The sequence below is a fragment of the Lacerta agilis genome, chromosome 4 (genome assembly GCF_009819535.1).
Source record: "Lacerta agilis isolate rLacAgi1 chromosome 4, rLacAgi1.pri, whole genome shotgun sequence".
Classification (NCBI taxonomy): domain Eukaryota; kingdom Metazoa; phylum Chordata; class Lepidosauria; order Squamata; family Lacertidae; genus Lacerta; species Lacerta agilis.
In genome coordinates this window covers 38,383,016-38,410,466 of record NC_046315.1, presented here as the reverse complement: position 1 = coordinate 38,410,466, position 27,451 = coordinate 38,383,016, and the positions used below count along the sequence as shown (strand labels likewise).

The following is a 27,451-nucleotide window of genomic DNA, read 5'->3' as shown; positions in this document are numbered from 1 at the left end:
AACCTCCCCGCCTTCCTGGTTCTCTAGTGCAGGCCACTTAGGACTCTGACAGTTTTTAAGCTGAGCTGGGGCTTGGATATTAAGCACTCCCAAGAAGTGTGTGTTCTTTTTTTCGGCCTGTGGCAAGGCTTTGTACAGGCAGACAAGACAGACAGAGGGAAGCTCCAAAGAGGAAGGGGATGGGGGAACCAATACTTCCCAAGAACATCCCACACCTGCACAACAGAGAGGTAAAAATATTCAACCTTTCTCCCTGTCTCAGTCTTTGGTTATCTCTGTGTTGTTTTGGAACTTGACTCAAGTAAATGTGGTTCAAGTTAAACAGCTCAAATGACTGAGCTGCTGCTCTTGTTGTTTTTGTAGCTTTTGGATGAAATGCAATTTTCATGTCCCTTTCCTCACAGAATGTGGGTTAATTTGATTTGGCTTCAGGAATCTGTTTGTGTCCAAGAGTGTGTGGAAGTTCATTCACTTCTGAGCCTGTCACTAAGGAATTAAAACTTTGCCTACTTTTCTTTAAATTGAAACTGACACAACGTTCTTTAGGACAGAATGCAGAAATCCAGTTTTAAACTTTACAATATATACATAATCTGCTGCTAAGGTATAAGCTTATTTCTCTGCTTGGAATGTCATAGTTGTATGTTCTCAGAACTTACATTGTTGCTTAGAGCTCAGTTTCTTATCACTCACTCATGGACTGTAACCGTATGTAGGGTTCCGTTTTTTATTTGTAGCAGAATTTATTATGCCTTGTATCACTCACCACACACAAGTTGCAGAAATACAACTGCTGAAGTTTTTCTTCCCATGGAAAATCTGTGGTGATTGAGTGCTTCACCTGTTGAAATTCTGTCTGACATACAAATATTAAAGGCTCAGGTGCCTTGCCAGAAAAAAAGCTGGCAAGTGAATTTCTTTCAATAAGATTTTAGGTGAACTGAATGGCATTTCTTTATTTTGTTTATGTATCTAGAAGTAGTAGGTTGATATCTGAGGGGGGGCAGAGTTGGCCAAATAATGTGGAATCAGGTCAAATAATGTGCAGGAAAATAGGTAAGACCACAGAATCTCAAAAAAATCTGGCTGGCTTGGATTGCTGGCAGAAAATGCAGTGGTTTTGCTCATATATATTTTTTTATAAATATTCAATATATAAAAAGAACATGTTTGCTCTTCGGGGCTTAATAGTCTTCAATAAATATGATAGATCCTATTTTCTCCATTGCTTCTTGCTTTCCACCATACTAGCTTAGCTTCGTCATTCTGATAACTTCAGCCAAATCTCAAGCTGCCCTGTTGATCTATTGCATAATGAATACACCTATGTTGCACAATGTCTGCATATCTAGCCTCAATGTTGCACTTTCCTTGAAAGGCTAACTCATTTTCCCTGCCGTCAAATTGCAGCATTTTGTATCTGACCGTCACCAGAGCATTGATTGCTTTTATGACTGCTGCAGAATAAGGTTCTGTGTTTGTGATGCAATTAGCAATGAACAACCTATTTATCTCCACAGCTACACCATTTTGTGATTTTATTTTATTAGTACTGAAAACTAATTTAAATCTCTACAAGCTGTGTGCTTCCTCCCATCTCCACTACAACCCCAGTATGAAAGCATTCATCCTACTAGGCTTGTTTTATTTATTTTTTGTTTGGTAAAGTGGCTGACAGCAAGCCTTCTCCAGCATGCTTCCATTTTGTGAGCCTTTTATTTAGTTTGTTTATCAGGCCTCTACAGATATCCTTTTTATTGTGTATTCATGATTATTTGTGCTCATGATGGCATCGGGGTGGTTATATGCAATCCTGTTTTCAGTGCTGTTTGAACCTGCAAAAGTTTTGGGGTGGACATATTGCTTCATTTCCAATTTGTGCATAACCCGTAATGCACTGCTGCAATCCTGTAACTTTTTATGCTACAAATGTTCTGGGGTTTGAAGGGTTTGTCCTGCTTTTGTTGCACTAAACTGCAGGAGAGTTCCTTCAGAGACAGTAGTAACGTAACATTGGGGAAGTATTGCAGAACAACTAAGAAAAGTAAAAGGATGTGTGGTCAGTCCTGTATAAATCCACCATTTATTATTGCATCAATCACATGTTGCAGAATACACCTGCAAAAAACCCCATTCTAGTGGAACCCTTAATTTTCTGGAGGCATTCGACCCTCTGCTGGGCTAGAGTGCAAATTGTTTTTAAAAGAGGAAAGGGTGAAAGCAACATGGCTATCCTGTCCTCTCCCACCTAGTGTGTACAGACAGGATGTTGTGTACTATCTTTGAAAAAGTACTTGCAAAAGGCTAAGGTAAAGGTGGTGGCACATTTTGATGTTATCACGTAACACTGGTGGTGTTGTTTTTCTGACCTACTCCAGCTGCTGACATGTAAAAATACATTAATTCTTAAACTAGGAATCTCCATCAATATGATATAATGTTCTAAGGCAGTCTTATGGTTATCCAGATGTTGTTGGACTTCAGTTCCAATGATTCCTTACTATTTGTCATGCTGGTTGGGGCTGATGGGAGTTGGAGTCCAACATCATCAGGGGGGCCACCTGCTTCCCAGCCCTGCCCTAAAAGGAAAAGTTGGGAGTTCCCAACTCAGCCAGCTGTCAAACAAACCATGATAACTCACTCACTCTTCCATTGTCTCTCAAGACAGATGGATGCCAACAACAACAAAATTAAGACTGAGTGTAACCTATCAGGATGAGCTGTTGTTTGAGAGAGGTGGGTTGCACATCAAATTGGTTAAAAGCTTCAGGTTTGGCCCTTTTCGACACGTCTTTGCCAATGCTTCCCTTCATCATATGGAAGTCTGCAAAGCCTCTCAAAAAGTAGTTCTCGTAGATTTGCTTCCCAGGAAGCAAACAGTTAATCAGTGTCGTAAGCAATGAAATATTTTATAATGTCAAGTTTCTGAAGCCCATTTTTTTTTTTTTGTAATGTAGAGGCTAGCAGTGGCAAATCGGATCACAAGATATTAATTGCTGTACAGAGAGAATCACATGCAAAAAGTAGCTACCAGCTTATATCTGGAACAAACAGTGGTCACATCTAGGCCATCAGAATAGGAGAAGCATTCAACAGTGCCTTTCGCTGAACTGGAGGCAGGCAGGAAGGGGGTGTTCCTCTGGGGGTGGGGAAGAAGTGTAAAGAACTGAAGGTAAGTAATCAATTAGTTTGAGGAAATTGACATATGACCTACTTTTAGAACTTTAATCTAAAACTGCCACCTCATGGTTTAAAGTAATTATATTTTTCTTCTTTTTCTTCTATTGTTTTTGGGTTTTCCCCTGGGAGAAATTAGTTCCATTCCTTTCAAATGTTTCCTGTAATTATATAAAGTGCTCCTGGCACCCTCTACCTTTGATCATCTTAGTTTGCCAGCTCTAGTAATATGAACACTTGGCTTCCAGAACTGTGTCTTAATAATAAATTAAACTATAGCCGTTTGCAGAATTGAAAATATAGAAGAAATGTTACATAAAAATATCAGCCCAATAAATCAAGTATTTCTATACTTGTGTGGCTGAGAAAACAGAGAATTTGGCTTCTCACACTTGTCCTTTGGGGCTTACTTTTGAGTAGATATGTGTCTGACAAAAAAATGAGAAGTCTCAAAGAAGTCATTTTTCAGAGGAGTGTTAAGATTTACAAGCTCCATTCTCTAGATTCCATTCCTCAATCTCATTGTTAAAAGGCCAGTAGTCTAAAGTAAGGGACACAGATCTGTAGTATTGCACTGTGTACTCGTTGCCATCTTAACACACAGCTAGCTCAGCCTTTCTCTCAGTTCAGAGATGGTTTGGGGGAAATGCACAATGAGATACAAGATAGAGATGGCATGTGACGACTTGTATACACCAGTTCCCAAAGCAATGGTGGCAATTCATTGGATGCAGATTGGGAATGTGTACACAACCTTCTGGATACACACTATACCTTTAAAGCACATTTGAAGCACATTCTCCCCGCATCCCAGCCCAAAGGGTTGCATTACAGTTCCCAGCAACGCCTAACAAAGTACAGTGCCTATTATTCTTGTGGGAGAGGGGCTTCCAATGTGCTTTAAAAGTATATTGTGCACACAACCTTACAGAGTTTTGTGGTGTGACCTTGAAATAAGCTAAGTTGTGTAAGCAACATCTGACAAAATGGTCAGAAAAGCTGTTGGCCTATATAACCTTGCCAGGTGCAATGGTAAAAATAGTTCGTCTTTGCAGAGCAGGCATAATGCATAGAAGCAACAGGAAACAGACACTTTCACTTCTCCTTGTGCCAGCCACTTCAATTTAGCTTTCATTCAACTCCCAACTATTTTGAAGCTGGCTTGATTAGAGATGCTTACACACTCTACATGAACTGGGTTTCCCAGAATCAACATTTTGAGCAAGCCAGAAAATATAAATGTGCAGATGGAGTTGAAATGTTTTCCACTGATCAGCTTATGGAAGCAAGATAGTTGATGTCCTTTTGCCTTAAATATATGATTTTTAAAAATAAAATAAAAAATAGAATTTGCATATTAGGTCAGGCTGATGATCTATCTGGTCCATCACCCATTCATTGCATCTGGGCCTGCTTGAATTATATATTACCCCACTTAACTTTATATGTGATGAGATCAGGAACAGATTTGGGGCCTGTATTTTCAGTTATCAATCCATAAGGGCCATCACTTGCATGTGGAGTTATCACAAAAGCAGGACGGAGTAACATATACATAGTCATCATCCCTATTCCTCCTGGTATCTGCCGCTTTGAACCTATCCTATAACCCTTCTGTATTTCTGCACTTCATTTTCTCGGTATCAGTTTTTCCATTTCACTGTGTGCCTCACTTCCCTTATCTTTAGTGGAAGAAGAAAACAGAACAAGCCCAACACACATCTATGGGAGCATACAATTTTTTACCTTTATCTATTATGAAAAGCAGCCATTAATTTGCTAACTCTTAACAAACTTATGGTCAGTGAAAGACCATTCCCTTCTTCTTATGCCTGGCTATTTTTAAGAACACTTTGCCATGGGATTTGTAATTGTAATGCACCATACAAGCTTTCTGAAGGACTAGAAATACAATATCTATCTGATCAGTATTATCTACATATTAGATTAGTGCCTTCAAACAATTCTGGTGGATTACCTTGGCATATTTTATTTGTTTTTTTACAAAAGCGTTATACATTCTTCCTAAATGTGGTGTGGCCATTTATTCTATTCTTCACTACAGTCCTTTTGCTCATATAGAGAGGGAAAGTTCATGGATTGTTATTTTTTGGGAGAATATCTGAATTTAAAAAGGACTGCTATCACCCCAGTATACTGGTATATGCACATTTCAGTGATATTCCATAATTAAGGATCACTTTCCATAGTGACTCAGTTCAGACAACCCTCAAAACCATGGTTTGGAGGGTGGTGGGTGAGCTACTAAATGGTAAAGGTAAAGGGACCCCTGACAGTTAGGTCCAGTCGCAGATGACTCTGGGGTTGCGGCGCTCATCTCGCTTTACTGGCCGAGGGAGCTGGCACACAGCTTCCGGGTCATGTGGCCAGCATGACTAAACCACTTCTGGCAAACCAGAGCAGCGCACAGAAACACCATTTACCTTCCCGCCGGAGCAGTACCTATTTATCTACTTGCACTTTGCCATGCTTTCGAACTGCTATGTTGGCAGGAGCAGGGACCGAACAACAGGAGCTCACCCCGTCGTGGGGATTCAAACTGCCGACCTTCTGATCAGCAAGCCCTAGGCTCTGTGGTTTAACCCACAGCGCCACGAGCTGCTACTTTGTGGCAAATTAGAACCATAAGAGTTTATCTAATCTATTCCCTTTACACACAAACAAATGGGAAATAGAAGAAAAGGCATGTGAGCCCAAGGTCCACTGTACTTTTATCACATGATGACAAACTATAGTTTGTTTTTACATCTGAATGCAAATATTATGCTTGCAAGGATATACCAAAAAACTATAAAGTGTAAAAGTGGCAAATTGTTTTTTAAAATACATGCATCATAATCTACTGTTCAGAGATCTAAGACTGGCTGTGACTCTCTGCTGAGTGTGCCACACATGCACTGGCAGCCCTGGGTTTGTTGATGTATTGTGTGTGAAAACAGCCTTAATAGTACTAAGGTCTTTTGCATGCAAGCCATCCAACGCTGGCCAATGTGTCATTTAACTGTTTTCTCTAAACCTTTTCCTACAGGCATATCATGTTGTATCTTCCTCAGATTTATTATTTTAAAAGAATAGCTCAAGTGTTAATACTTTCTGTAAAGAAAAGTCATTCACACTACACCACCTGTCTCACCTACTTTTGTTGTACCGTGGCTAATCTCAATGCAAAAATGCATTTCCCAGCTGCTAAGGCCTTTTCAATTTGTGATCAACAGGGGTTCAATAATACTGATCATTTGAAGGGTTTTTATCCTGCTCTTTGGTTGAAAAGGGCTCCCACAGCAGCTTACAATGATCCGTAGTAAGACAGTGCTTATCCTCACAACACGAAAGGAAAATAGATTGGGGGAAAGAGTAGGAAAAAAACAGATTCAGGTACTAGTTTTTTGTTTCCAAGTTCCAGCTAGGATGGAAACGTTTCAAGGAGACGAAGAGCCAGCTGTTGCTGGTCTCTCAGGCAAGGTGATGGAATAGTCCTGCTTCCTCTTAGCAGCCTGATGGAATGGGGAGAGGCCATAGCTGAGCAGGAGAGCACATGCTTCACATGCACATCATAGAATTGTAGAGTTGGAAGGGACCTCAAGGGTCATCCAGTCCAGGCCCCAGAAATGCAGGAGTCCCAGATTCATCCCCAGGCATTTCCAGTTAAAATGGGTAAGTTGTGGAGTAGTGCAGGAGATCATCATAATAGTTCTTATATCCATGTCCCCAAGGAGAATTGAAAAATTAAGGCACAAGTGTCGATCCATTATTATAAACATACAAAGTACATGTTTGGAAATGGCACTAAATAGAAATGTGGAAGTAAGAGTCTGAGAATACAGCACTGTTTGCACTAAAGCTGTTACTTGAAAATCATTTTGATTGTAGGGGCGATTCTGCTTTCCCTTCCCTCATTAAAGAGTCTCATGGGCTGAGGAAGGGGTGGAGGTAGTGGTGAGCAGCCAAAGGCTTGCATATTGAGGTCATGGGAGAGAAGCTGCTTCAGAAGAAGGAAAGTACCGGTAATGGCTTTTAACATATAATCGTGAACAAATCTACCTTGCTGTTCGGGTTCTTCCCAGAATGATAGACACATGACTTCAGAGCTGAAGTACTGTACCAGAGATCAACAAAGAGTGGCATAGGGGAGGGGGGGTTGGTCTACACATCAAAGGAGTCCACTGGAAAATCATATATTCATGTTATGTGAGTTTTACACACTTATGACCATAATGTGTAGCCTTGTTTTCCATTTCCTAGTTCCTCGTCACGTGGAGCACTGCCAACCACTGTGTAGGTGAGGTCTTACTTATCCATATGACAGATGAGAAACTATTTAATTTTCTGGTTTAGAAGATAAAGGTTTTAAAACCTTCATTCACCAAACAAATGTGCAATGTTTACCAAAATGAACTTTGCATTTTTTGGAAACACAGAAAAAAATGATTAAACTTTTGGAGATGGGGTTGTTGTGCTTCTAACTGGATTAGCCCACTTGTTTTTTGGGTTGTTTATTAGTATTATAATCTCTTCACTTTGGCACAACTGTCTCTGAGTTTTAAACATTCTGTAATAAGGACAGGCTTGTGAATACTTCAGAGAATGGATACCCCGGTCCAGACAAGCTGAGGCCCAATGTTTACAACAGCTGTTGCCAGCTGTGAAAGGAAGGAAGGAAGCCAGTGATGCTATTTCTCCTGTGGAGTAAAAACTGAGACAGTTCCAAGACTTGGCTATTTCTAACTTTGTATATTTGCACACACCCTCTTAGGAGGACCACTGCTTGCTATTGTGTTCTCTTCAGGGAGGGTCACCACTTATTCCAGAACAAAATGGTGACTTTGCAGTACAGCTGCTGTCCCTTAAAATAATCCACATTGCTCAGAAGTAAGTACTACTGAGTCCAATGGGTAAGCATAGAATTGGAGTCTGAAACTGGTTCCCTGTGTGATCTTAGATCTTTGCATATTTCACCTTATGACACAATTTTAATAACAAATTCTTACATTCAGTTTTTCATAAGCTACTATAAACCAAGTGAAGAGTTTTTTGCAGCCTGAGGGCTACATTCCCTCATGGGCAACTTTCTGGGGGGTATATATCTTTGGCCAGAGGCAAAAATGGGTAGAGCAGCAGATGCCTTTATATTCAAGCATGCAAAACTCAGAGGTTTCTACACATCCATCCATCCATCCATCCATCCATCCATCCATCCATCCAGGGGACGGATTATTCAAAGACACATTCCAACCTGGCAAAAGCACTCAAGGAGGTAGAGCAAGGCTAGTGAGGGGCAAGAATCCTGACGGCCAGATAGGCCCGAAAGGCCTTTTTTTGCCCCTGCACCTGAGGTTCCCCACCCATATTATTAATCATGGGTAATGTCCAGTGTTAGTCATACTTGGAGAAGGGTAATTTAAACCAGTGGGCATACTTTGAGTGTTTCTTAGCTGAAGATCACCCAGTATGTTTTCCCTCACAGCTGTGTTACTACATTCATTAGTAAGCCCTGGATGTTATTTTGAAGGGTGGTATAGAAGCCTTTTAAATAAATACTTAATAAATAAAGGATGATACCTTTTCCTTCCAGGTTATTGTGGCACTGTGAATTAAATGCCCTACTTCTATTGCCCCCTTTGATTCCTTTTTCCATTATTTGGATTCACATTTTTCTGGCCTGATTTATTCACAACATTTTACACCTTTTCTCTGTACACAATTTGCTGATCATGTATAGTTTGGGGTATGGAGAACTTCTTGTTTAGATCAGGCTGTTATTGTTATGAAAGGACATTGTGGTTATATGCCATTAGTTACATAAGAAACCTACAATTTACAAAATACACTCTTCCTCAGTCTAGAAAATCAAGCTGTACATGTGACAGAGAAACAAAATGTGTAATGTGCAATGTTATTTACATATCTGCTGCCTTGCTACCACTCAAAAAAAAAAACTGTGCACCTGCTACTACAGCTTTTAAATAATAAAAAGCTATCCATTCAAAATAACAATTTAGTTCACAAGCTGGGGGAAAACTTGTCCCAAAGGCTCGAAGTGGTTCTTGGGGCCATGTTTCTCAAAATGTTACTTTGGGTACATTCACACTGGAGTCGAATGTGGTTCTGAAGCCACTTGTCTCTTGCTTTTTTTGCGCAGTGTCCACATGATATCGGCCACAGCCTGCCTGCCCCCACTGCTGCTTTCAGATTTTCCCAATCTGTGGATAATCCAGTAAAACAGGAAAATTCAATATAAAAGTTACGTTGCCTAACAGTGGATACACTGACGCACATTGTGTATATGGTTTTTCTTGTACATGCATAGGAATGTTTCACTGGGTTCCACCTTTTGTCACACCACCTACTTCTATTTTGTTTCCATCAGCCCAAAGGAAAGGCTGCAACCTGCCTCTTTTTTTCCAGGTTCTTGCTGAAGGCACATTCCCAGTATTTTTATTTTTAAAGCAGCTATTTTACACAGAACTGTTTTTGTGCATAACTTGTATTTAAGCTTAGAATTGCCTGCAGGAGGTGGGAGAGGGGGGCTATTGTTTTGTTGGTTTTGTTTTAATTATTTACTTGTGTTTTTATCTTTTATTTTATTCTGTGAACTGCCCTGAGAGCTTGTGATGAAGGGCAGTATATAATTTTAATAAATGATAATAATGATAAATAAAGGCAAAGAAGAGGAAAGGAAGCAGCAGCCTTTCATGAGAGCAACACCAAATCCTTGCCTGGGTTGGATTTTTTTTTACTGCTCTTTTGTGTAAATCTGGTATATAAAAACCCATGTCTTTTTTTAAAAAAAATAATAGGCGCGCACGTGCACACACGTAAACAAATACCTGCATGCATGCCCACAACAGACCTCAGGTTTCCTTCCTTGGAGTGACACATACATTAAAAAAATTATTTTACTATTTAATATTTATTAACAAAATGGTTTTAAAAGGAGTGAAAGAAAATGTGAGGGCTGAAGTGACTGATACAGAAGTATTAAAAAGGAAGATGATTAGTGGTTGCACATTTCACAGGTGAAACCCCCCCCCACACACACATCTAATACTCCCAATGGTGTGTTTGCACTACACCAACTTCACTCCCACTACACCCCTATCACAGTACATAGCAGGAACTTGGGCAACCAGAGGTCCTGTGAAACCGTAGGTCAGGTGAATGCCGTGCCCCACTGTCCACTACTGCTCAATTCACTGTGGTGAACTGAAGTCTTTTAAATTAATAAAACAAAAGGGCATACTCAGGATATCTCAATAGTTAATGCATAGCTGGTACTGAGAATGTACTTTTGCTTTAAAGCGGCTAAATCAACCCAAGGATAATTTAATCCAGCATTCTTTACTTTGCATCCTAGCAACCAGCAGGCACAAGGTGGTCCACCAGGAATTGGCAAGAGGTCCTCTGGTGAACCACAGCCTACCTTCAGTTCGCCTTGTTATTTGATACAAGATTAAAGGGATTCCTAAGGGAAGAACAGTGATACAAGTAGGGAAGCATTTTGTTCTGGCAGAAGACATAAAAGTTTGAGAATCTGCTGGGAACAGGTGCAGTGAAATCCTATACATGTCTACTCAGAGCTAAGCTCCATTAAATGCAATGGGACTTACTCCCCAGTAAGTGTGCATGGAATTGCAACCTTAATGTTAGTATCCAGAAAGATCCTAAACCAAGCTAATCAGGAATTGAGCCTTAGTGGTTTCAACTGGATTTACTTCCAAGTATGTTTGTTTATAATTTCAGCCTTAATGCAAATTATTGTAAACATGGCCATTTCTTTCTACTTCCCCTCAGGCATGCAATAGCTCCTGCTCTTTGTAAAATGGAGCAAGCCATGCACATTTACCTCGGAAAGTTGCTATGCACATATAAAATATTATTATTAAAAACATTTCTAGTCCATCTTTCTGTCTCAAAATGAGGCACCCAAGTTACTCACAAAAATACAAAACAATAGTAGTGCACATTGCTGAGTCATATTTCTGATTAAAGGGATTTATGTTTCCATGTTGGGTTACTCATAAGAATTTAGCCAACTTCACTAATCTGCACAGACAATATTTAAAGAGAAGGGGCCACTTGCTCTTTGCATACCACAGAAAGAAGAAAAGCATAACAACTTACTGTAAATCCAGACTAAAAAAACTAAACATCAGCTAAAAACTCCTACTGGGTAAGTGTGCATAACTGTGCTATATAAGGCTCTTCCTGGCTCTTGTGTGTTTCAGTGGTATTAGTCTGCACGGCATAACTCTTTCCCTCAGACAACAGCTTTAGCAATTCTGAATACAGTATTACATTTTCTACACAGCTGAGTGTTTCTAGAGGCCCCAAAGCAAATTACCCCTTCTAAGCTAACCCAAGTTTAGCCTTCACTCAAATTTACCCTCATGAGAAAAACTGTGAACAGAGAGTGGGCATCTCTCTGGCCAGGTTCTATTTCTGAACTTGTAGCTGTCACAGGAACTCTTGACACAGTGTAATGCTATTCTACATTGCTCAGGCAAATAAGTTATAGAACCAATGAGAAAAGGAAGGAATTCTATGAAAACATTATTCTAAATAGAAATATTGTTCATTATTCAAACTGTAGAGACAGTTGCTTTTAACTAGGAAAAATGGCCAATATTTTTACCTTCATACTCTCCTGCTGTTCCTGAATGTTTCCTTTAACTCACCTAGGAAAGGCAGATCAGGTCACCTATAGTTTCTGCTTTTCCTGCAACTTTATTAAAGTTTGCCTTTGACAACTTCAGGTATTAATTTCAGGCACAAACATCTCCATTAACATTGATATATCTACATTTGAATATTTTTATGCACTTGTTTAGTTCTATGATTATTGATTATTGTTCTTAACTATTGGCATTATTCTTGGTGGTCCTGGCAAAATAAGTTTTGTTCCTTGAAAGAACTTTAAAGAGTTGTAGGAAAATATTGAGAACCCGCATCTTAATTAGGGTAATAATATTTACGTCTTTCCCAGAAGAACTGCCACCATCTTGAATTCTGTCCACCACTGTCAACTAATTAGCTACTCACTTTTATAATTATTAAATATGACACAAGTTAGAGAATTGTCGAATAGGAAACTGTCATTACAATTAATACTAATATTTGCTAGGGGGTGGACTGCTTTAAAAGATCCCACCCTCCCCAGTGGTAAATTCTGAAGTACAAGAGCACATCATGACAGACCATATAGTCACAGTCCAATAAAAATCCAAAAATGTAGGCAACTGTGTTTATCCATTATTATACACACTTACACCAAGGAACAGCAGTATATAACATACTACTGTAAGTTTATCAGGATCAGTGTAACCGCAATCCTGTGCAGTTTCCTGGGAGCAAGCACCAATGAACTTACTTTTAACAGCAAGGGTTCAACTTGTTAAACACACGGGAGTTTTAACAAAAGAACTTCAGCCATCTGAAAAGTAACATTTAGTTTTGTAGAAAGGGGTGCATCTGGAGCCTGGGTATATATTAGCTTTGATTATTTGCAGCTACTTTTTATTAAACACCAACAGAGGCTTAACTGCAGAGGATGCAAGAAAAATTGCACAATTTCCTCTTTACAAAGGAGTGCATCAGATTGCCAAATGTCATGACATATGGAGAGGGGAAAATAAAACTAAGGCCAGTTGTAGAAAAAGGATGCTCACTCAGAGATCAGTGTAGTTGGTAAGAATGGAGCGATTTGTTTACTCAGCTCTTAATATGTGCTATTTCTTGTGCAGGGCCCCCTGCTTGCTCCTGTGTGCTCCCAATCAGAATAGTCATTGTGGAATTTCCTTCTAGGGGAATAATCTACAGACCAACATGAGTCTACCCACTTCCTGAGTAACTTCTGCCTTGGCTGAGCCCATGAAGAGAGTTACCGTAACAATCTCAATAGAGGCTCTCTTGATTCACTCTCTTTTTGAGCAAGTATTCTTTCTGTCCAGTGCTTTTTTTCTGGGGGGGGGGGGGAACGCATACTCCTAAACATTTTGTGAATCTTTGTACTTCTATCCATTTACTGTAACTATTTTTCCTGATTTGAACTATAAAATGGTAATTTTCTTGAGTCAAAATGAGAGTACCCCTAAACAGTTTTTTAGGGGGGAAATCACTGTTTCTGTTTTTTCACCAATTTTCTTTACTGGCTTCTTTAAGTTACTAGAACACTTGCCTCCTCTTAACAACTGAAGCAATATATTTGTGGTAAAGGTAAAGGGACCCCTGACACCGTTTACCTTCCTGCCGGAGTGGTACCTATTTATCTACTTGCACTTTGACATGCTTTCGAACTGATAGGTGGGCAAGAGCTGGGACTGACCAACGGGAGCTCACCCTGTCGCGGGGATTCGAACTGCCGACCTGATCAGCATGCCCTAGTCTCTGTGGTTTAACCCACAGCACCACCCGCGTCCGTATATATTTGTGGTAAAAGAACACAAATTAAATGCTTGCCCTTTGAGACCATTTTCACATGTGACATGCAATTTAACCATTGCTTATGAGTCTCTCACTACATATATATTACAAATGACAGGCCATAGTTAATATGGAAAGAGAAAGAGGCATTTGAAATACGAATGAGATTTCTGACCAGTGTAGGTTTTTCTGTTTAAATTGCAATCCAGCACGTAACTATCTGCAGGTCCCAGGATTCCTTGTGGAAAGTCATCTGCTTGAAATGCATGGTGTGTCAATGGACTCAGTTGAAGCAAGCTCCATATATATATATATCATAGGGTCCCAGGAATCTTTTGAGCATTGCTGCTTCCTTTTTGTATCCATGATTATTACTGGTGTTTACTTTTCAGTCCCCTCCCTGGTCTTTGTATGTACTTGAACTGGCAGTGGCAGGATCTTACTCTGTTGGTTGTCTTTTTTGTTCTTTGTTACCATCAGTGAATATGTACATCTTCTCTTTAAAATAATCCAGCAACGCTCAAAAGATTCCTGGGACCCTAGTTAGCTAATGCTGTCCACAGACAATTAAAGGACATGAAAGGGAATCAAGTTGCTTCAAAAATATCAGGTTTGGCCTGGCCTGTAGCTAACCAGATGTCTGTTAACTTTTCAGAAAGTGCAATATACCATATATGACCATAAACTGTAGTCTTTCTTCAAGCTATCTGTAGTCTTGGCCCTTGTTCTTCCAATGTTTAAATACCTCTCAACTATTTTAAGAATTGTAAAGCATAAACAGCAGTATCAATCTTGTTCCTTCACTGTTTGTAAATGAGACTGCTTATTCTAGAAGCAAGGAAAAGTTAAAGAGAAAAGAAAAACTTAAGTTATGATAAAGCTAGCCTTGGGGTCATTACACTATCTTGTGGGAACAAGGCCCACACCCACTTCCTCTGAGTCTATTTCCCACTCACAGATGCAGCTGGATGATTTTTTCCCCCATTGCAACTTTTTTTTTTTTTTTTTTTTACTAAGAGGGATTATGATAATAAGCTATCATTTGCAAATATTGCCACTGTTACTGTGTTTAAGATATTGGCTGTTGAGAGCTGTGTGACTCTGTTCTTCCAGCTCTTAATATCAGACATATTTTTGTAAATATAGTAGTTTCAGCCTGTTGTGTATGGTAACTACATGGTACATATCAGATGTACAAAAGCACATATTTATTATTATTAAAGACACACTAGACTAAAATTAAAGAAACACAAATTTTAGGTAGGGACCATATACAAATTAGACTATTTTCTGTTTCTTACTATGTCCACAAGAGTCTCATCTGTGAAAACAAAGTTGTGTAGTAGGTGTATTATATGTGCTTAAACTGTATGCAGATGTGACCTGATAGTGTTCATTGGTATGAGGCTGCTGTAACTGTCCACAATATTAATAATTAGAACTCCAGTTTTTAAGCCATTAATTCTAGATACCCCTTCCTGTACCTCACCAATTCATTGGTATATTTTTAGAGATAGGGCAACCAGAGCTGCATACAGCATTGCACAAGTGTAGATTTATATAATGGTATTATTTTCAATTTTGAATATTCATTTTAGCATTGGTGCAACACATGGAGCTAACATTTTCAGTGATTCAGAATCATTTTTCCTGAGTGGTTATAGTCAATTTAGATGGTTCTTTCTTCTCTCTTTTTTTGTACCAGGATATATCAGTTGGCACTCACTTATGTTTAATCTCATTTGCCATTCTGTTGGCAGTCATCCAATATGTAGAGCTCTGTTGAGTTCTTCTCAGTCTGTTTGGGATGTAATCTTCCTGTGAATAATTTGGTGTCATTTGGAAACTTGACTACTTTGCTATTCATCCCAACTACAGATCAAGCTTGCTATTTACTTATCCTGGTAGTGAAAACTGTCAGTTTATTCCTCCTCTCTGCTTCTTGTTTTCTTGCAAATTACTAGTTGATATAATATAAAGATCTGCACACTTGTGGTTATTCTCCAACAATTCTAGGTGGTAGTGATGCAATACTATACTTCCATTGGCAAAAATCATATTGATTCTTCCTTTGTGACATGATGTGATGGGCTGCAGAGTTAGGTGGAATCCTATCTCCCACTGCAGTTCTGAGGGAAAGTGGGGGGGGGGGATAGTTTCTTGGGGACATCTACTGACTTGACTGGGAATGTTTAGGCCACCTCTTTTGCATGTGTAGTGTTCTGCTGGCAATGTTGCAGGACAGATTTGTGGGTTGGCACAAGATTCCAATGAAGTCCCACTCCTTCCCTGCTTCATCTCTGCTCCATCTGATTGTGCTGTCAATTTTGCACTAGTCTAATTCCACCCACCTCAACCCTTTGGTGCAATGCTCTGCTGTTGTTGGGGACTTTAAATAGTTATCCACTCATCATCAGACAGAGAATTCAAATATATGGTTGTGATTCTCAGAAAGAGGGCAAATGTGAGGGCAAATATTAATACAGTGGTACCTTGGATTACATACGCTTCAGATTACATACTCCGCTAACCCAGAAATAACGCTTCAGGTTAAGAACTTTGCTTCAGGATAAGAACAGAAATTGTGCTCTGGCGGCGCAGCGGCAGCAGGAGGTCCCATTAGCTAAAGTGGTGCTTCAGGTTAAGTTCAGGTTAAGAACAGACCTCCAGAATGAAATAAGTTCTTAACCCGAGGTACCACTGTACTAAAGAGATATAGAGACCCAACCTGGAACAATCTCAAGATTGTTAAAATGAAGTAGCAGCTTGGAATGGACAAATCTGTCAGTTTCAGTTTCTCATTTTTCCAGATCAGTTGGTGATTTTTTTAAGTCTTCATAAAAATTCATTAGTATTTTAGTCCTAATTTAGCCAAACCTACATTTGTTTATAAATAATGTTGCCTATTGTACACATTTTTTGTAAAATTATTTTCCCTAATATGATACATTTTAATGCTCTTTTCAGTAACGTGTGCATATGCACACTTTACCCTAGTATATGCATTTCTGTTTTAAAGGTTTTCCTTCAATTGTGATATTTGGGAGCATAATCTGAGCATCTGCAGCTGCCAATCCTGCAGGCCACGGTCCTTAGCTAGTTTGCTCTTGTCTAATCTTAGAATGGTATGCTAGCTGCCTCCTGTGAATTGAAGGACAAACCTCTTTCTCACACATAGGGAACAATATGGGCGGAAACAGAAGTTATGAGGGAAACAGAGAGTTCCCAGCTCTTGCAAGAAAGAATTGGAGGGTACGGGGGTGGGAGTTGTTTAACCTTTCTACTGCCTGCCAATTCTCTCCTGCCAATAACTCTCCCCCTCAAGCAGTTTTAAACAGTGCTTGAATTACAGGTGATCCAGAGTGGGCCTGGTGGTCCCTTTCCTTTTTGTAGTGGGCCACTTAGCTATTGTTCTTAGAATACCTCAAGGGGCTCTTAATATGGGTCAAATGGGGGGGGTCTCTCCCTTCCCCCAGTTTGAGCATTTTCTCCCTATATGGACTCCAGAACTATAAAGGAGTTCTGCCAGTAAAAAAATGGCCTGGGCTAGGTAGCATTTAAAGGAGGGAAACACCAAACAGGGCAGGGGCTTATGTTTCCCATCCTCTCCCACAAACCAATTTCTTGCAACTATGCCTTGCCCCCCCGCCCCCCCGCCGTCTGCCCCAAACATTACCTTTATCTATTGAGATACTTCAAACTCCCTCACCCTGTATAAAAACAGAAAAGGGAGGAAGCCACTCTGAAAATGAATATGGCATTTCCAACATTTCAACAGACAATAAGTCAAATCATCCTGAATAATAGACAAAGGTTAACATGCTCTGTTAAGTTATACTCAGAGTAGATTGACTGAAAACAGTGGATGTAAGTCAGGGGTAAGCAACCTAAGGCCTATGGGCCACAAGCAGCCCACGGGGGTCGTTTAACTGGCCCATGAGCTGCCTCCGATCCGAGCTGCCCGCTCGGTGAGTCCCCGCGCACTGCGCTGAACCAGCGCAGCACAGCACAGGTACTCACTTCCACGGTGCCAGAAATCACGCCTGCGCAAATGCAGACACCGGAAATCGCAGGTGCGCGTGTTCATGTGCACCCGCAATTTGGCCCACGGAGGGATCTCCGCTGGAGTGAACTAGCCCAGGCAAGGTAAACCTTGCCGACCCCTGATGTAAGTATCTTGATTTCAATACATGGGTGTACCCAGGATTTATTTATTAGGGGCAGGCTTTATGGGGTGTGTGGGACTGAGTTATCTGTGACACAATTGGTCAGTTAGTTAAATATTTTTATTTATTGACTTGATTGGGGGGGGCAGCTGCCCCTGCACTCCCCTAGCTACACCCATGTTTCAATAGGTCTAGTCTGAGTATAGCTTAGTTGGCTTTCACTCAAAGACTTCCTGACAAAGCTGGAAGTGACTACCCCTGTTGCTTTATAATAATTGTTCTTAGCTTCAGAATCTCCACTGATTGCCGTATTTCTCATACAGCGACAAGTTTTTTGTTTCTGGTCTTTTTTCAGGACAAGCCATCAGGAACCAACATGGTAGAAGAGAAGTCTACAACTCCCTCAGTGGCAAAACTGGCAGGAAAATTCCAAGATCAGTCTTCTCTTTCTGGAAAGGAGGTTAGGTACAATTATCATTGTTATGTGGATTTCTATAGCTGCCCATCAACAAACGTTCTCTGGGTGGCTTACTACAAAAAAAATTAAAACACAATAATAATGAAACCTAACAATAAACAATAACACTTCCTGTTATAGAGGCAGCATTAAAATAGTTTGAAACTCAACCACAAAGGAAAGGGAAATTGAGTGACAGGCTATCTGGAGAACTGATGTTTCACACTTGAAGGCAGCAGGAACCAGAGACCATCAGCGAAGGGGGTGAGCTATGCAATTGGTCCTCCTCCACAGCTGCTGGAATTCCTCTTCCTCGAGGAAGCTGGCCTTTTCACCTTTGATTGGCCTAGGAAAGCCTGGCCAACCCCAACCCCTGCTACATGACTGACTGAGAGTCTGCCTAGGCTCAATATACCTGGGGAGTTGGGGCTATATAATTACTTGGGCTGGCGAAGTCTCCCCTTTCGGGGGAGCGACTTTGGGAGGAGGCAAGGGCTGCCCACATAACATCATTTTCACTGGGAAAGGCCTTGCCCTAGTTGTTTAAAATTGTTTAAAACTACTTCTAAACTTGTGTGTTTTAAAAGTTTTAAGGGATTTGGCTGCTATTTTAAAATTAAGGGATGTAAGATGTGCCCGGGAAGAGAAGAGTTGGGGAGAGCAGGGGGTGCCCCAATCACAGTGGTTCTGGGAAAGGGAAGGTATGGTGTTAGTGACTGTGCCAGGCCTCCCTCCAACCAGGGGAATTATGGCAGCCCTATCAGCCACCCCTCAGGTCAGTGGTTGCTGCTATAAAGCTTTTAATGGCTCAGGACTGCAATGCCTCAAGGACCACCTCTACCCATATGAACTGACCCAGATCCTGCAATCATTATCTGAAGCCCTTCTTCATCTGCCCCCTCCATGAGATGGCCAGAGGCTGGCACCCCATTTGTGGAATGCTCTCCCCAGAGAGGCTCGCCTGGCACCTTCATATCTTTAGGCACCTGGAGAAATGTTTTTCTATAACCAAGCCTTTGGCTGATAAAATATTCTAGGGACTTCGCAATGTGTTTGTGGGAGGGTGACTATTGATTTGTTTTTGTTGTATTAAATATTTTGTGTTCCCATTTTGTACTTTGATATTGTGAACCACCCTGTGATCTTTGGATGAATAATAATGTAATGTAAATAATGTGTGCTTATGCTTTATTAATCATAGAAATGCATTATTTATTTTGCATTACTATTCTAGTTTTGCTGTTGGATGAAATGGTCTGCAACTAGATTTTCTTTCATGCCAATTGCTGCTGGCACTAAACTGTACAAAATTAATGAAATCTTCAGTTTTAGAAAACAACAGTGCAAGAAGAGAGGATGTGTGTTTGCATGCAAAAAATGCCTTAACTTGAGCTGGGATTTTTAGAATTTTTCTAACACTTTTCCACAATAAATTTGCATTTTTATTTATTTTTACTAATTTGTCTTACTTCTTTCTTCAGAGTAATCAGAAGAGCTTTCCCTAACCATCTGCTCTTAGGTCCTTTCCCGATATAAAGATTGCATTTTTCCATTTGAATTTCCTTCCTTCCTCTTGTGTCAACTGATAAGCTGCTCCTTTATTTTTAGATACCAGTCACTAAACCAACCCGTAGAAAACCACCATGCTCCCTTCCTCTCCACACAAACAAGGCAGAGCTTGGCCAGAATGGTGAGCTAGTAAGTATCAGTGTTTTGAAGAAGTTCTTGTTTCCTTTCCTTTTGTAAGCAGCGTCAGTTTCTCTAAAGATGTAATGGTCCAGAGGTTAGTATGATGGGTGGGCTGGCTGACTAAATGAGTATCAGGTTGATGTTGTTATGCTACACATTTCCTATGTCACTTTAGATCCCAATGGCATCCTTCCATGCTGACAGAGTAGGGAAAGTCAGTCTTATTACAGGTCAAACAACGGTGCACAGACACAACTGGTGCTCTCCTTCTACCACTGGGACATGATTCCATCCACATGAACCACTGATACTGCTTGAAGAAAGATACCTTCCAGGCTAGCCTATGGGTGCTCTACCTCATTAAGGTTAAGGCTAGTGTTGTTGTGTGGCATATGGGAAAGGAAAAGGCAGCTCTGTCTACTTGGACAGTATGAGATGTCAGCTTTGCTTGGATCATATACAACTAGAATAAGCATCAGTCTGTTTGAAGAATCTGAACTGGTTTTCTAGCTGAGGATCTAGAACAGGCTTCTCCAAACTGGTGCCCTCCGTATGTTTTCCCATCTGCACCAGCCAGCATAGCCATGCTTGTTGGGGCTGGTGTAGGTTGTCATCCAAAATATCTGGAGGGCACAAAGATGGGGAAGGCTGATCTAAAAGGATAAAGGAACACAGAAACCACGTATCTCTATGAACAACCCAGCTGTTCCAGAAGATGGGTGTACATGTACACATGGTTCAATATTATATTATTTATTATATTTGTCACTACAAAAATTGTCTTTTTTAAGCATACAATACAAAATTTAAAATACATCAGAATGTTTTTTGTTGTTTTTTTAATGCAAAACTAGTAGGATATCCAATCATCAAGTGCATGCCAAGAGGCCTGGCCTGCACCCTCTAAGTCAGTCTGCTGCCCTCAAGTGCAGTCAAGAATGCTGTCCTGTTACCAGTATGGAAGTAAAAAAAAAAATCAAGACTGCTTGTCTTCTGGATATGAAATGGAGGGGCGGAAGCATCCTGCCTTCACCTCAGGAAGCAAAATATCTTGGGTTGCCCTAAGGTGGAAACGGCAGCAATAGACCCTAAGGGGCCCCAAGGCCTCTGTGTTTGCCCAGCATGCTAAGGCCAGGACGTCTTTTCCCCTAAAACTGTTGGGGAACCCACCTTTTGCCCACCTTGAGGTTCCCACATGCATGCTGATGCTTCCCTCTTATTTCTCAGGAGCCCAATTGTGGCCACTGTTGACTTATAAGGTAAATTCATTATCAGAAGGATTGTAACGACAGCTCATTTTGTTCCTTTTCCACCTTTCTCCATCCCTTATGCGCACACAGCCTTAATGTGTAGCAAACTGCCTATTTGCAGCAAACTCCTGTTTCTCTTTCTACAGAAGCCATCTCCAAATGCTTCACATCCTCTAAAGGTTAAGGTAAAAAGCTCTCCCCTAATTGAAAAGCTACAGGTAAGCTCTGATTACATTCACATTACAAGTTAGGCTGCAGTCCTATACTCCAAGGGAAGCTATCCCCTCAGGTCCTCCAAGTAAATAATTCTGGGCCCCCAAAACACCTCACTGATTTTGTTAGTCACAGCAGAAAGAAAAAAAGTTTTGAAAATTACCACCCAGCCCAGTACCTTAATAGGATGTAAATCATCCCCTAACTTGTCATGGGATCAATAATTTGATGAATGGGGTGGGGCCCTCACCTTGGTTGATCAGCATACATCAGCTGCAGGGGGGGGGCTGTGTGTGTTATGTACACATGTGAGAGTGTGGGGTAGCCATATCCACCATTAGCATGTGACCCTCAGAGGATTGGCTAAGGGTGAATGTGGCTTTTGGGACAAAAAGGGTTAGCCATCTTTGCTATACATGTATTACCCTTTTTATCACTTTCCATGTGCTTTTAAAATTGCAATGATATTTGCTTCTCTCAGTAATGCCTGCTTGATGCTAGTGTGGCTAATTGTTAAAGATGAGAGGGTCTGTTTTTGTCCCAGCTCATGCTACTGGTATTGTGAACTTGGCCCTATAATCCACTACAAAAGCATTCCAGGATCCCAGCAATATGAGCTTCCTCATATCACTGCCCTGCTAATGACACCCAGGTTTTTCAGCTACACTGGTCACCTTAACAGCTGCATTATCTGGGGATTCAGACATGAACAACATCACAACCACATGCTTTTCTCCTGTGGTATTTTTGGTAGTCATCTGGACTGGAAGTGAGAAAGATTTCACAACACTGGAAGCTTAGGAGCATTCTCTTGATGAAGATGGATAGAGAGATTTAAATCTAATATTATTATGGCTTTGTTCACAAGCTCTCCTGTGCCAAGCCACTGAAGATATATTCTCTTGGCTGAGGGGCTGGAAAATCCTTCAAGCTTTCACTGACGCAAGAATAGTCTTTGGATCCAGCTATTTGGGAAGGGCAACTATCCTGTCATATCTTCTCTTCTCCAGATAATTTGTTAACAATGTTACTACTAGATACATCTGCTGTTTAAACAAATGTTTTAAGAGCAAGGGCTCCCCCTACAGTCATGTTAAACAATAGTAATTTCCATATGGTGGGCAGTAGGTCATTCTGGAAACTTGGGGGTGAGGTGGGTGGAGAACGTCTGATCCTGCAAATGTTGTTGGACTACAACTCCCATCATCCCTATTGGCTATGCTGGTGGGGGTTGATGAATGCCATAGGCTCCATGCCTCACATGAAAACATGAACAGGATTCCGAGAGGTACCGGTACTTCTGTATACAGCGCAAGTTGGTCCATAGGGACAAATGGAGCACTGTCTGTCAGCTTCTTCATCCTGAGTTTCAGTGTAGCCTTTGTTCAACTCAGCAGGGAGGGGAAGGGGAGCAAAATTAGAATTATTTGGCCTTGTCTGTTGGTTGCTCTGGCTCCACCTACCATTGATCTCTCTGCCTTCCAACCCACCAATGCCAATGGGAACCTGCCACCACCAAATGCATGTGTCCAGTGACAGCGAGTGGTGTGGCATTGAGACCTGGATTCTGAGTTAACACAAACAGTTGAGAACATGTGTGTTAATATATTAATCTGTTAAGTGTACTTTACATCGAGAACAAACTTTTGGTAATAGGTGGGGTGATACTATTGAGGCACGACTGTTTTCTTTTCTTTGCAGGCCAATCTGGCATTTGCTCCAGCTGCCCTGCTGCCAGGAGCTTCTCCAAAAAGCCCTGGCCTAAAAGTAATGGTTTCTCCATTTAACAGCCCTCCATCCACTCCTGTCAGCCCAAAGTCTCAATCAAGTGAAGCTGATGAGATACCAGTTAGTTTTGATAAGCCACCAGAGGGCACTCATCTTCAATTTTATAACAAGGTATTGTATATGTGTGCTGGTCTTTCACAATGCAGGAGAAGACTTGTTAGGAAAGAGGGGAGAGAGAGAGAGAGAGAAAGAGAATATGGCTTACTGTATTGGAGAAAGGATCTGGAGATCAGAGGCACCCATGCTTCCTCCTGCCCTGCCCTGCCCTGTCCCTCTATTGCTGCTCAAGTGGACATGATATACAGATATATTTTTATTTTTGAATCTGCTGTTTTGCACAAACACAAAAACCAGTAAATTGTAAAACATGTTTTGAGGTTATTTGTTTGTTTTTTAATGTCCATTTTGCCTACTGTTAAAGATGCTTGAAATGTTTGCTTTGGTGGAAGTTTAATTCTTGCACAATGCCATGGACAAAACATTTTTTAAAGGCCTGTGCACACTAGTAAATAAATATATGCACACATGCAGTAAAAGGCATGTTTATGGAACATTTGGAGGGTGGGGAAGTAGTAATTGAGTGGAAGTGATAAAACACACAGCACAAGCAACACTATTTATTTATTTATTTATTTATTTATTTATTTATTTATTTATTTAACCGCCTTCACCTGAAGATCACAGGGCGGTTTACAGAATAAAAATGCAAAACACAAAATACGTTAGTGTAGATTGGAAACATTGAGATAGTTTTTGGAGACAAACAACTGACAGTAATCTTGTGTAGAAAAAAAGCACATAAAAGTGCACATAGAAAAATCAACCCACATATGCATTACTGTGAGCACCATCTTAATCTAGACCTCCTTGCTTCTGTCTGGTTTCCCTGATATTCCTTTCCTGTGCTTCCTCTCTTCCCTGATCTCCAAACAGCCATTTTGGATTTGATCTGCTTTAAAGTTGGCCTTGCTTGTTCCTCTTGTGCATGCTTGCTTTTGAGGACCTGATCCCAAAGTCATAAGCTACTAGCCATGAAGTTCAGTCTTGCCAAAACTACCAGTATCCCAGATATTGCAGTGCAGCATCAAGTACTCCTGGACCATTCACTGGTGCCAATGAATGTGTGAAATCATTATTTCTTTCACTTAATCTGGGATCAAAAAATGAATAAATAAAAAGCTTTCCATAGAAATTGATTTCTTACTCATAAGCAGGAAGAGAATGAGCCAGGACTCTTCAGCCTAAATTCTTGGTTTTCAGATTTCAACACAATCTCATGTTAAGGTAGAATCCCTAAAGTTGGCATGGACCAGAGAATCATATTTGTCATCCATGCATGCTATGTTGCCCATCTGAGTAACAACACAACAGTCATATACACACAAAGGTAGGCACAGAAAATAATCTATTAACCTCTTCTCCCCTTTTGTGATAAGGGGCAACCATCTGTTCTCTCTCATGAAAACGAAGGTGATGCCAAATGCTATTGATGTAAAGTAGAAATACCAGTAGTACATTATATGTCTAAGAGTCTAAACATGTAAGCATCCATGGTGGATGTTTTGTTGACTTTGCAGCATTGATCTCCTTTATGGTTTTCAATCACAGCTCTATCCATTTTCAGGTACGTACACGGGGATCAATAAAACGCAGACCACCCTCTAGAAGATTTCGAAAGTCGCAATCAGAATATGGAGATGACCTAGATATAGGGGTGACAGTTTCATCTCAGGAGAATGGTGCTGAGGAGGAGAATGGTGTATTTTTGGACAAGAAAAGGGCAACAAAGTCACTCTCTCTCCCTGTGGATGGTCTAGATCACCATGAGAAACAAAAAGAGATAGTGCCTGATGAAAAAAACCCACCAGGACTAGTGTCCAGAAGAACAGAAAGCAAAGAGACAGAAGCAGGAGCAGAAGAAACGGTGTTATGCAAAGACAGCAAAGAAGAGAAGCCACATCAGAATGTTTCGGGGGGAAATCCATGTGAGAACATCAAAGATGACAAAGAGAAGAATCCAGATCATGACAATGCAGAGGATACAAAAATAAAATCACAGAAGAGCACTTTGAGTGATAGGGAAGATGGTATTGCTTCTGACCAGGAAATAAAAGATAAAGGAGAGAGGGTGGCTCAGTTAAGAGAGAGTGAGGACACACAGTTGATATCAGACAAACAAGACATTGCAACTCCACAGCCTGCAGGAGACACAGAAACCTGTACAAGCTCCAGAGTGTGATAGTAGTAAAATCATTGGGCACACAGTAAATGGGAAACCAAGGTTATGGAGGGGTTCCCACTACAGTACTTTCTTATGAATGAGCAAAAGCTCTTCCTTAAATGAAAACCCCAAAGATATCAGTGTTATCCTTTTCCTTTGGCAGTTTTTAGGCTATTTACTGCAGCAAATCTGGTCATCTATGATGGAGGATAGCCTGATACAGACAATTAACATTCTAGGCTTCTTTTCAAGCTGGTGGCACACCAAGAAGAATGAATACACAGAAAATTATTGTATGTTGACTTAAGGAATGCCACAATTACTGGGGCTTTTTAAGCATTTTTCGTATAGAAAAAACTATCATGCATATTAGTTACATTTTCTGATTAAAGTGGACATTTCCAAACCTCTTGTGGCCTGTCAGCTATAAACTATGCTGCATGCATATCAATTACATGGTCACCCACACAACCACACAAAACAATCCCTTCTGGTTTGGTTAGTGACTATGGAGTAATTTGTTATATGTGGTAAAGGAAAAATTTCCATTTGCAAGAATAACATCTAGCAAACTCTTTTTATCCCCTTTTCTGAAGTATTCAAAGTCAGATCATTGTCCATCTAGCTCAGTGTTGTCTACACTGACTGGTAACAGTGCTTTCCCCCAGCCCTATTTGGAGAAATCAAGAACTGAACCTAGGATATTCTAGATGCAAACGATATGCACCACCACTAAAGTTGCAAGTTCTCCCTATCACGTCCAGTTCTGCATATATTGGCCCCACATTACAAACATTACTGGGAAGATGCAAGGCAAGAGTAGACCATAACAGACATAGTGCTGGAAGAGACTTATTCTTTCACTTCCATTGGTGTTTGAGTGACTGTCACAAGTATATGATAGAGTAGTCCCCTTTAAATTACTAATGACTATATAATTATCTGCCATCCTGCCCTTTGTAAGACAAACATTTATTCATATATATATCTTTATGTAGCCCTTGGAGTAACGTATCTCCCCCATCCTAGAAAGGCTAGTCTCCCTGTAGAAGATCTCCATCCCTGCCCTAATATGTTTGATTAGTTCCCATGCCATGGCTACAAAAATGGAACTGGTGTAATAGCAGAAATAAACCTTTACTACTGTTCTTGAATGGTGGGGGGAATTATCTGTATAGAGCCAATATGTGATCAAGAGTTATGCATGGATATGACTATGTCTTATCTGCTGTTGGACCTAAAGTTGTATACCTACAATATGGTATTTTGAAATAAGAATAATTTATTTTATGATTATTCTAATTTGCTAAGAATTCAAAAATTAGTAATGTTTCTGCCTCAAGAGGCTGACTTATGAAAATCCAAGCAGCATTGGCTGCAGAAACCCAGCCAGATGGGCGGGGTATAAATAATAAAATAATAATATTATTTCCTAACTTGCCAGGAAATCACTGTACTGCTACCAGCTGTAACTAAGTAGGAATATGTGAACAATAAGGTTCCCAAACAATGAATTCCAGATGGTCTTCAGGCAGAAAGCATCCTTACTAATGAACTGGATCATCTTGTGGTTTGGGCTTTTTGTATACTGTAGGTCCTGGAAGGCACCTGCCATAAATACTAAGCCAGTTATTGAGTGGATTCCCCATGAAAACAATGTTTACGCTGCTAAAGCCCCAATGTTCTGATGGTGTGTGATGCCAAAGTCTCTAAGGATAACACACCTTGTAGGTCAGGATTGGGGAACCTGTGGCCTTCCAGATATTGCTTGACTACAACTATCCCTGACCACTAGCCATGCTTGAGAGAGCTCATGCAAATTGGAATCCGACATCAGGAGAACTACAGGTTCCCAAAGTCTTTGGATGGTCCTGGCAATTGTCCACCTTGTCCAATGGATTGGCTGACAGTGAAAATGAGATTGCTTTTCATTCCTTTCAAAAGCTGTCCTGGTAGAAGCTTCACACATTACAGGTTCTGAACTTTAGCACTAAGATAGAAGTGCAAGAAACAGTATGCATTTCAAAAAGGTATCAAATGCATGAGATCT

The 27,451-nt window shown here is 40.5% G+C and overlaps 1 protein-coding gene across 2 annotated transcripts; it reads left to right on the top strand.

The window, feature by feature from the left end:
- On the top strand, positions 1–25,812 carry RCSD1 (RCSD domain containing 1). 2 transcript variants are annotated; one of them, XM_033146774.1, is made up of 6 exons: positions 1–230; positions 18,139–18,243; positions 19,849–19,938; positions 21,326–21,364; positions 23,094–23,291; positions 24,805–25,812. In XM_033146774.1, the coding sequence occupies exons 1-6, from the start codon at positions 180–182 to the stop codon at positions 25,417–25,419; spliced, it is 1,098 nt and encodes a 365-aa protein (XP_033002665.1). In that variant the 5' UTR covers positions 1–179; the 3' UTR covers positions 25,420–25,812. The 2 variants fall into 2 exon arrangements, with proteins under 2 accessions (XP_033002665.1, XP_033002664.1); XM_033146773.1 differs by having other exon boundaries at positions 3–230; positions 21,326–21,397.
- The last annotated feature ends 1,639 nt before the right edge of the window (positions 25,813–27,451 follow it).